General features: G+C 39.6%; 1 protein-coding gene across 1 annotated transcript; it reads right to left on the reverse strand.

Annotated features, from left to right (window-relative positions):
• Positions 1 to 2,922: 2,922 nt before the first annotated feature.
• Positions 2,923 to 8,297, reverse strand: LOC113098797 (uncharacterized aarF domain-containing protein kinase 2). The gene is made up of 8 exons (XM_026263889.1): positions 6,969 to 8,297; positions 6,357 to 6,503; positions 6,107 to 6,235; positions 5,921 to 6,016; positions 4,818 to 5,063; positions 4,448 to 4,576; positions 3,831 to 3,884; positions 2,923 to 3,411 (listed from the first exon to the last, which is right to left on the reverse strand). The coding sequence occupies exons 1-8, from the start codon at positions 7,803 to 7,805 to the stop codon at positions 3,280 to 3,282; spliced, it is 1,770 nt and encodes a 589-aa protein (XP_026119674.1). The 5' UTR covers positions 7,806 to 8,297; the 3' UTR covers positions 2,923 to 3,279.
• Positions 8,298 to 9,310: the final 1,013 nt, after the last annotated feature.

Here is a 9,310-nt window from a genome sequence, read left to right on the forward strand (position 1 = left end):
TAATTTCTTTGAGTTAGACCAAACTTTTATTTTGGTGGGTTGTAACCAGAGTTTCTGTGTTTTTTAATTAACTATTATTATTAGCTATTAGGCCTACTAGAAGTATAGCATACTCTACTGTGCAATAGTACTATATTTCTGTTTGAATTTCTTCAAGTTATTCCGAAATGTTATTTTGACAGGTGGTTATAAAGACATGGCTGTTACTGTCAGTCTGTGTATACGATACGAACGAATGACAATAGTTTTATCAAATGAAATGGTGAAATCCTCTCATAGCGCTGTGCACATGTGTAGCATACATCATGCGTCAATATAGTGAAGAGCTGAAAACACCACGCATGCTTCAGTGTGTGTGTGTGTGTGTGTGTGTGTGTGTGTGTAGTAGAGCACACATTCCCAGAGACATGTATAACAACACCTTCAGGGCCGCTGCTGGCCAAATGTGTGCCCTAAGGAGGAATGTATTGTTGTGCCCCCTTCCTCAAATATGATGATGGAAAAATCACCTATTTTAGGGGTGAAAATAGAACTTTAATCAAATAAAAAACTTACTGAATAAATTGTATTATTTACAAATCACAATTGTAGCTCTCGTCATTTACCTGTGGCTAGAACTTTTTTATGACTCTAATTTATTTTATAGTCTCAAGCATTCAGAAACCATGCAAAAGGAAATTAAGCAGTTTTACTATGATAAAACCATGGTTTATTTTTGTAAGGGTTGTGATATGCACGTTTTTTGTTGAAGAAATTATAAAGCCTATGTCATCTAGAGCAAAAAGGGTCCAAAAATGAAAGATTTAGTGAATATTTGAATTAATTGTTTGGTCAGTAGCCTAAACAAGGATTTGATCGTCCTGTAAGTGTAACAGCAGCAATCACATGGCATTTGTAATAACATGTACATAAATTGTTTATTTTGTATTTGCCTACATTATGTATTAACAGTGTTATTATTAACCAATCATTATTGAATTATTATTTTTTATATAATGCATTTTAAGTCATTTTAAAGGCTATTGATGGCCTAGGTCTGTTTTTATAGCAAAAAACAAACAAACAAACAAACAAAAAAACAGTATAATAATACTTTGTAAATTATTATTTGAAGTAACAAAACCATGGTTAATTTGCAGTTGCCATGGCTACAAGAACGATGATTAGTGGTGTTATTCGTAAGGGAACCTAAAAAAAAACTTTCACAGGAATGTGCCTGAAAGTGATAAACGGGCCTCATTTTTATCTAAATGATTTATACTTTATTTTAATATATATTAAAAATATATAAGGTGTGCATTGTAGCTGACACCTAGATGAAAACATTACAATTGTTTTATGACTGCAAGTCTTTCTCCTCAAATTTGCGTTTGAACCCATGTGAAAGAGTAGCATAATTTACATATGATTTACAGATTATTTTAATAAATATCAAACATTCAATTCTCTTTTCTCTAAGCTGGATTGGATTCATCCATCAATTATGAACATTCAGCCGCAAACATGAGGTGTGCAAGCGGTTGCGAGCGCGCCGTGGATGGGAGAATGGCGGAAGTTTTTTTTTTTTTTTTTGAGCAACTGGGATGGTGCCCCCTCTGGGAGTTGGTGCCCTAGGCAGATTGAGTCAGTTCGGGAGTTCGGAGCGGGTTCGCGAATCATTTGAGTCAGTTATGGGGATCGCGAATCATTTGAGTCAGTTTGGGAGTTCGGAGCGGGTTCGCGAATCATTTGAGTCAGTTATGGGGATCGCGAATCATTTGAGTCAGTTTGGGAGTTCGGAGCGGGATCGCGAATCATTTGAGTCAGTTTGGGAGTTCGTAGCGGGATCGCGAATCATTTGAGTCAGGTATGGGGATCGCGAATCATTTGAGTCAGTTTGGGAGTTCGTAGCGGGATCGCGAATCATTTGAGTCAGGTATGGGGATCGCGAATCATTTGAGTCAGTTTGGGAGTTCGGAGCGAGATCGCGAATCATTTGAGTCAGTTATGGGGATCGCGAATCATTTGAGTCAGTTTGGGAGTTCGGAGCGGGTTCGCGAATCATTTGAGTCAGTTTGGGGATCGCAAATCGTTTGAATCAGTTCGGGAGTTCGGAGCGGCTTCGCAAATCATTTTAATCAATTCGAGAGTTCGGAGCGGCTTCGCGGATCATTTGAGTCAGTTTGGGGATCGCAAATCATTTGAATCAGTTCGGGAGTTCGGAGCGGCTTCGCGGATCATTTGAATCAATTCGAGAGTTCGGAGCGGCTTCGCGGATCATTTGAGTCAGTTCGGGAGTTCGGACCGGGATCGCGAATCATTTGAATCAGTTCAGGAGTTCGTAGCGCGTTCGCGAATCATTTGAGTCAGTTCGGGAGTTCAAAGCGGATTCGCGAATCATGTGAGTCAGTTTGGGGATCGCAAATCATTTGAATCAGTTCAGGAGTTCGGAGCGGGATCACGAATCACAAAAGATTCGCGCTTGTAAATTTTCAAATTGGCCATAACCTTTAATTCGTTGCTGCCAATTGGGGTGGCCACAGGGGTGGCAAGGCTTTCTTTTAGGGTGGCATTTGCCACCCTATGCCACCCCGGTAGAACCGCCCTTGTATATATATATATATATATACATATATATATATATATATATACAAACATGAATGTATATATTTAAGGAAAATTTTATGTTTATATATTAAATATATTTATAATATAAATTCTAATATAAATACAGATATGTAAATATTTTTTAAATATACAGTATATTTGTGTGTATTTATATATACATAATAAATAGACACAGAACACACACATTATTATGCAAACAAAAACTTTTATTTTGGATGCGATTAATCATGGTTAATCGTTTGACAGTACTAATTTAAACATAGACAAACAAAGTCTGGTTAAAGTCTTGCTTGGTTCCCTTATAAATGTTTAATGGATTGTAACCACTAACTCTAATGACAATATATGTATCTTTTCAGAGATTTTAAAAGCAGCCTTGGGTTTATGCACTTGGTAAAATGGATAAACACGCTCAAAGTGAACAGTGTCTTTAGTTGATGTATCGTACATAATAAGACACAAAAAGACTGAATCTGGTCCCATGTGTATAATCCAATCCCAATATCACACGATATGTTATTAACCCAGAAACACCTTTAACTTTCCCTATATACCCATGCACATGTAAATTGATCCCAGAGTGATGGTACGTTCCCTGATCAGCACTCTTTATTAAAGCAGCAGGCTGGACCAGTGAGGTAAATGCTGACAGTGAAGTCACTGAAGAGCGTATCAGAGCAGGTTTCTCAGTAGGAGGGGTTTGGCGATCTCCAGGATGTCCAGGTTGGGATCCAGGGATCTACCCAAACCCTCCAGGACCATGATGGCAAACACCATAGAAGCAAAATTACTCTCCAACTTCACCTGAAACACGAGGAGCAAAACATCTCTGACTGAAACACACAACAGCATCACAATACAGTGTAAAATCACTACGTCACAATATGTCACATTAACTATTTGTGCATGCCAGATGTTTAATGCAGAAATGTCTGCTTCATATGTTAGTATTTATTGTGCATGCACAGTTCATGTTTATGCATTATTTTATTTCAGTTGTGTTACTCCTAAATTCAAGTATAACTTTAAAACGCAGAAAAAACAAGTCAAATATTCACATTAAAACAGAAATGCTTAGCTTTTTAGTACTACTTCCCGTTTATACATTTAAAAGCTGCTTTTTGAGTTATTGAGAGGTAGATGTTAAGGCATTAAGCCAATTAGCATTATTTCACAGACATTTTCTGATGTGCTAAACTTGTGCTAAGACCAGCTGCTCTCACCTTGTGATGAATCAGTAAACCAAAGACTCGAGACAACAGCTCAGACACCTGAATCTATAAAGCACCACAAGTCGTGTAAACCAACATGAACAGTTCATGCAGTTTGATATTTGTTTATGGAAACCATAAGATTCAATGAACAGCATTTCCCTGAAATAGAAATCTTTAGTAACATTCTACATGTCTTAACAGTCACTTTTGATCAATTTAACACATTCTTGATTAATAAAAGTATTAATTTCCTTATTTATCTTCTCCAAACGTACATATCTCAAATGTTTCAATGGTAGCGTATCATCGTTTCCACAAAAATACAAAGCAACTGTTTTTAACATTAAGAAATGTTTCTTGAGCAGCATTTCAGAATGATTTCTGAAGACTGGAGTAATGATGCTGAAAATACAGCTTGCGCATCACAGAAATGAATCCCATTTTACAATATAAAATATTTATTTTTTAATTCTAATAACATTTAGCAATATTACTAGTTTTATTGTATTCTTAAACAAATAAATGCATCATTGGTTGAGCAGAAGAGACATCTTTCAAAAACTAAAATCTCAGTTAGTTCAAACTTGACTGGTGGTATATAGGTTTTTAACTAGTTAAACTCGTACCTTTCCCAGAGACAGTGTGTCACTGAGTGCATGATCCACTAGCTCAGCCATTTCCTTCTTGAAACGCGTCACATCCTGGCACTCATTGGCGCGGGCGTGATGAAGGATTAGCTCTGCAACTCGCTCACCCTGGCAACACAAGCACATGTTTGGACTCTCATTCTGACGGCACCCATTCACATCCATTGGTGAGCAAGTGATGCAATGCTACATTTTTGCAAATTTGATGAAGAAACAAACTCATCTAGATCTCGGATGGCCTGAATGTAAATAATACTAATGATGTGGATTTTTGAGTCTCGAACATTTCTATTCACTTCAAATTTGCATTCAGTAATGTGAATAGAATCCCCATCGAGTATGTTTTTACCTGTCTGAGAACGACAGCGGTAAACACGGCTCTAAAGTTGCGCTGGTCCGCCTCGCTGAGTTGCGCCACGATCCCTGCGTCCAGCAGCACCAGCTGAAGAGGCGGAGGACTCGGCCTCATGCTGACCACCACAGTGTCACACATGTCCGTCAGAGTCGCCCGGTCCTGGGGGCCCTCTCCTCGCCCACCCTGCACCAGGATGTTCCCGGGATGGAGGTCACCGTGGACGAAATTATCCACAAACACCTGCCAGAGAAAACGCATGAAACACATACAATTAATCTTACTATTGATTGTTTAAAAGGAGTAGTCTACACAAAATTTTACATCTGCTGGAAATGTTCTCACCCTCAGGTCATCCAAGATGTAGAGGAGTTTGTTTCTTCATCAGATTTGGAGAAATGTAGCATTACATCACTTGCTCACCAATGGAAGTGAATGGGTGCAGTCAGAATGAGAGTCCAAACAGTTGATAAAAACATCACAGTAATCCACAGCACTCCAGTCCATCAGTTAACATCTTGTGAAGCAAAAAGCTGTGTGTTTGTAAGAAACAGGTCCTTCATTAACGTGTTTTTTTTTTTTTTTTTTTTTTACTTCTAACCAATGTTAGTGCTAAAATATGTGTGTAAACAATCCATAATATCAGTTACTCCAGTTAAAAAGTCATCTCATCTGAACCAGGAGAGAAGAATGCACAGATTAAAGCACAATGTACAAATTTAATTAACAGATATGCAAGTGAATTTTGATGAGAGAAGATAACAAGGGATGGATGTTTTCACTGGAGGAAGTGTTATCAAAATATTTTGGCCAGAATCAACTAAAGTTAAAAACATCTTGATGGATTTTGTTCTTACAAACAGTTTTTCACTTCAAAGGATATTAAATGATGGACTTGAGTGGGGTGGGATGTTTTTATCAGCTGTTTGGACTCTCATTCTGACGGCACCCATTCACTTCCATTGGTGAGCAAGTGATGTAATGCTACATTTCTCCAAATCTGAGGAAGAAACAAACTCCTCTACATCTTGGGTGGCATGAATTTGAGTACATTTTCATCCAAATTTCATCCTAGGTGAATGATTCCTGTACTAACGAACCATTTTCAGAAGAAGGTCGACACCCATCCGTGCGATTCTCTGCTTGATTCCTTCTGGCACGTCGGGGCTCAGGTACTTCGAGATGGGTTCACTTTTCTACAAGAGTGTAAATCAAAGCGTTAGTTCTTCTCAGTGGAACGAAGACAGATACACGATATTAAAATGATCAAGAACAGTCGTTTTGACCTCATATGTTTCCACCAACACAGTCCTTGTGACAAACGGTCTGAGGGGCGTCGGAAACTTCACATACTGCAGATCTTTGAAGTTCTTCTGGAACTTTTCGATGTTCTGCGCTTCAAACCGAAGATCGATCTTCATCAAAGACATATTAAAACACAGTGATATTAATCGGTAGCAAAGAGCTTTTTTATGGTTTTAGTTGACTATAAAATGACCCTGCATGAAGGAAGGTTATTCCTAAAAGTGACAGTACCTGTCTGGTCATGAGCTTCTCAAACTCATCTACGATCTCGGGCAAGCTGAGCCACTTGATGCCGGGCAAACAGTTGAGGATTAAACTTCCCGCTTTCATCAGGATCAGATCGATCTGCACCTGCTGCCTGATTCCTGGATGAAGAACCTGGTTCAAGGAAAAAGATTCCAGAGAATACTGATGATAATAAAACACCTAACAACAGAGAAACTATCAGAGAAAGATGGTTTTTGAAACATTATAGCATTTATTTTTTACATCCCAAACCAGTTACCCAGCTGAACAAACCTAACTCCTAGAGTTCAAGCCCTAAAATTGCATCTTGCATCATTTGACTAGTTTAATTTGGTTTGATCTGGACTTAGTTATACAGTATTAGCTATATAGTATTTAGTTTACACTAAGATAAAATATGCTAACTTTATTTCACATGAAAATATATGATGTAATTGAGTACTTTGCTGCTAAATGAATACAAAATGAAATGCATGCTCAATGTTTTTATTTTATTACAGAAAATGATAAGAAATAAACATGATTGGATCATTTTAAAAAATTCTGGTTAGAAAGGGATGGATTTAAAAGCAAGTAGAGAGTAAATAGGATCTTAACCTTAATTGCTACAGGAATCAGACGCTCTTCCTCCAGCTGTGGGTCTGGACCAGGTCTCTCTCGGACATCCCTCGTCTCTTCCTCATCCGTCTCCCAGAAGTCGCTCAGAGCTCCTCCCAGACCAGGGATCTCCCAGGCCTCCAGGAGATCGTTCTTCTCCAGTTCCTCCACCAGCTTCTGGAAGCCCGGGTCTTCAACGCTCTTCACCTTGGCTTTGGCGCGGTACACCTGTGCAACACATCCCGAGCCCACAGGCTCCTTCCCGTCAAACACAAACATCTGCCTCCATCCGTCTCCAAACGCCCTCCTCAGACAGAGCTTGGTGTGGGACCAGGGATGCGGCTTCACCCGCACATGAAGCCTTGAGAAGCGATCGCAGAAGTCCCGGGAGAAGATGTCCCGTCTAGTGCTGGCCCACTGGCCGAGCTTGATAAAAGTAGGACCAGAGGTTTCCGTGACCCAGAGGAGGGCATCCAACCAATGGGATGCCCAACGTTGTGATAGATAAGTCAGGGGATACAGAATCAGAAGAGGGCTGAATTTGAGAGAAAGCACCAAGGCGCGGATCCCCAAACGCAGGACGAATACAAACCTGTGGATCTGCACTCGGGCGACTGACTTCCTCTCCGTGGGCCTCTGCTGATGATGGATGGCTTCCTGCCCAGAGGCGGAAGTGATGCCGCATACACTCCAGCAGAAAAGACCCACTTTAGGAGCTTGGGATATAACATGGTTACGTTTAAAGATAAACAGTGCACGTGACGGGATCCGAATTGAAACCCTGTGCACCATGCACCTGAAGTTCTGGAGCAGGTGTTTTGCACACAAAGCAGACATTGTTGATACTCCAATTAATTATTTAGACATTTAACAGTTGTTTTAGGACTATTGTAGCGGATTTATAATCTGTGTTTTGCTATCGGTTTTGAAATCAGATGCATGGAAACACGAAGCTCGTGCATACAGTAACGTTATAGAGTAGACTGATAAAGATTCACTTACTAATGGGAAATTATGTAGCGGTTTGCTGCAAGATCTACTTGCAAGTTGTGCATGCGTCATGCATACATCCACAGCGATGTTAAATCGTTATGTCTATGATGTTAAATGTAATATCAGCCACGGAAACATTTAAAACACAGATGCAACTGCTGCAACGCGTTATCATATGCATGCTATTCTTTTTCTCTAACACTTTGTCGCTGCCAGATGTCCACAGTCGTGCTGTTTAGCCCTTATTTTCAATATATCTCCACATTTCTCCGCGAACCTTGTTTAATTCATTCAAATGTTTGTTATGAGTGTTGTTCCCAAGGGGCAAGGAACTCGACCGGAAGTTGAAGTCGGGTGGGAGCTGCCATCTTTTAGCAGAACTTCACTTGCGTTAGCATTCCCATTGACTCCCATTCATTTTGGCGTCACTTTGACAGCGAATAACTTTACATCTGAGGTGTTTAAAGACTCTGTTTGTCCATTATTTATTTCTAAAGATACACGACAATGTATAAAGGGCTCCATTACCTTCTATGTTACATTATGGCCCCGTATAAACAGTTTTTGTAAAAAAATAGGCTAACGATTGCGTCATAACCACTCGGCTCTCTGTCGCATTACCCTACAGACAGGTGGAGAAGCTCGCAGGCAATTAACTTAATATGGCGTACTGGCGTTACATTTTAAAATACTTTACAAAATAATTAATCAGAATACTTACTCCTGCTCACTCACGACAAAGAACTCCCCGCTCAAGCTCGCCGTCTCTGCAAGATTAACGATGGCAGTTTGCACGCACAGCCACTAGAAGATTTACATCTGACAGACAGGTTGCTGACGTCGTCAAGCTTCGTTTGAGTCTGCGCGTCAGAAACGGAAGTGCTAAAAAACGCTAAAACTGGGCTTCACTTGTCTCAATTGAGTTCCAATGGGGTCGCTGTGTCCATTTCTTTTACTGTCTATGGTTGTTCCCCTCCTCGGGTCCGGCTGATTAATCCTTCCGGGTGAATCTCAACATTAGTTCCGCAGCTCAGAGGGACGTCAATAAAGCTAGACCCTTATCGAATAATTGATGCATTGATTTTGCATTCAAAAAGCAATAAATCATCAGCCCAGCGATGATACATATAAGAAATGTAATCTGAAATTGAGTATTTACTCTGTATGCAATATCAGTTTGATTAGAAATGACTATTAAATTAAGAAAGTAATGAAAGAAAGAACCAAAACAGAATGCGTAAAATAAATGATGACCCTGGAGCTCAAAACCAGTCTTAAGTCTCTGGGGTATATTTTGTAGCAATAGCCAAAAATACATTGTATGGGTCAAAATTATAAATGTTTCTTTT

This window comes from Carassius auratus, unplaced genomic scaffold (assembly GCF_003368295.1).
Source record: "Carassius auratus strain Wakin unplaced genomic scaffold, ASM336829v1 scaf_tig00216674, whole genome shotgun sequence".
In the NCBI taxonomy this organism is placed as follows: Eukaryota; Metazoa; Chordata; class Actinopteri; order Cypriniformes; family Cyprinidae; genus Carassius; species Carassius auratus.

Coding starts and splice junctions, on each gene's coding strand:
- LOC113098797 (XM_026263889.1), bottom strand. CDS start 7,805: ATGTCTGCTTTGTGTGCAAAACACCTGCTCCAGAACTTCAGGTGCATG. Junction 6,504..6,968: donor TGATTCCTGTAGCAATTAAG/GTTAAGATCCTA, acceptor TCCTTGAACCAG/GTTCTTCATCCAGGAATCAG. Junction 6,236..6,356: donor AGAAGCTCATGACCAGACAG/GTACTGTCACTT, acceptor TCTTTGATGAAG/ATCGATCTTCGGTTTGAAGC.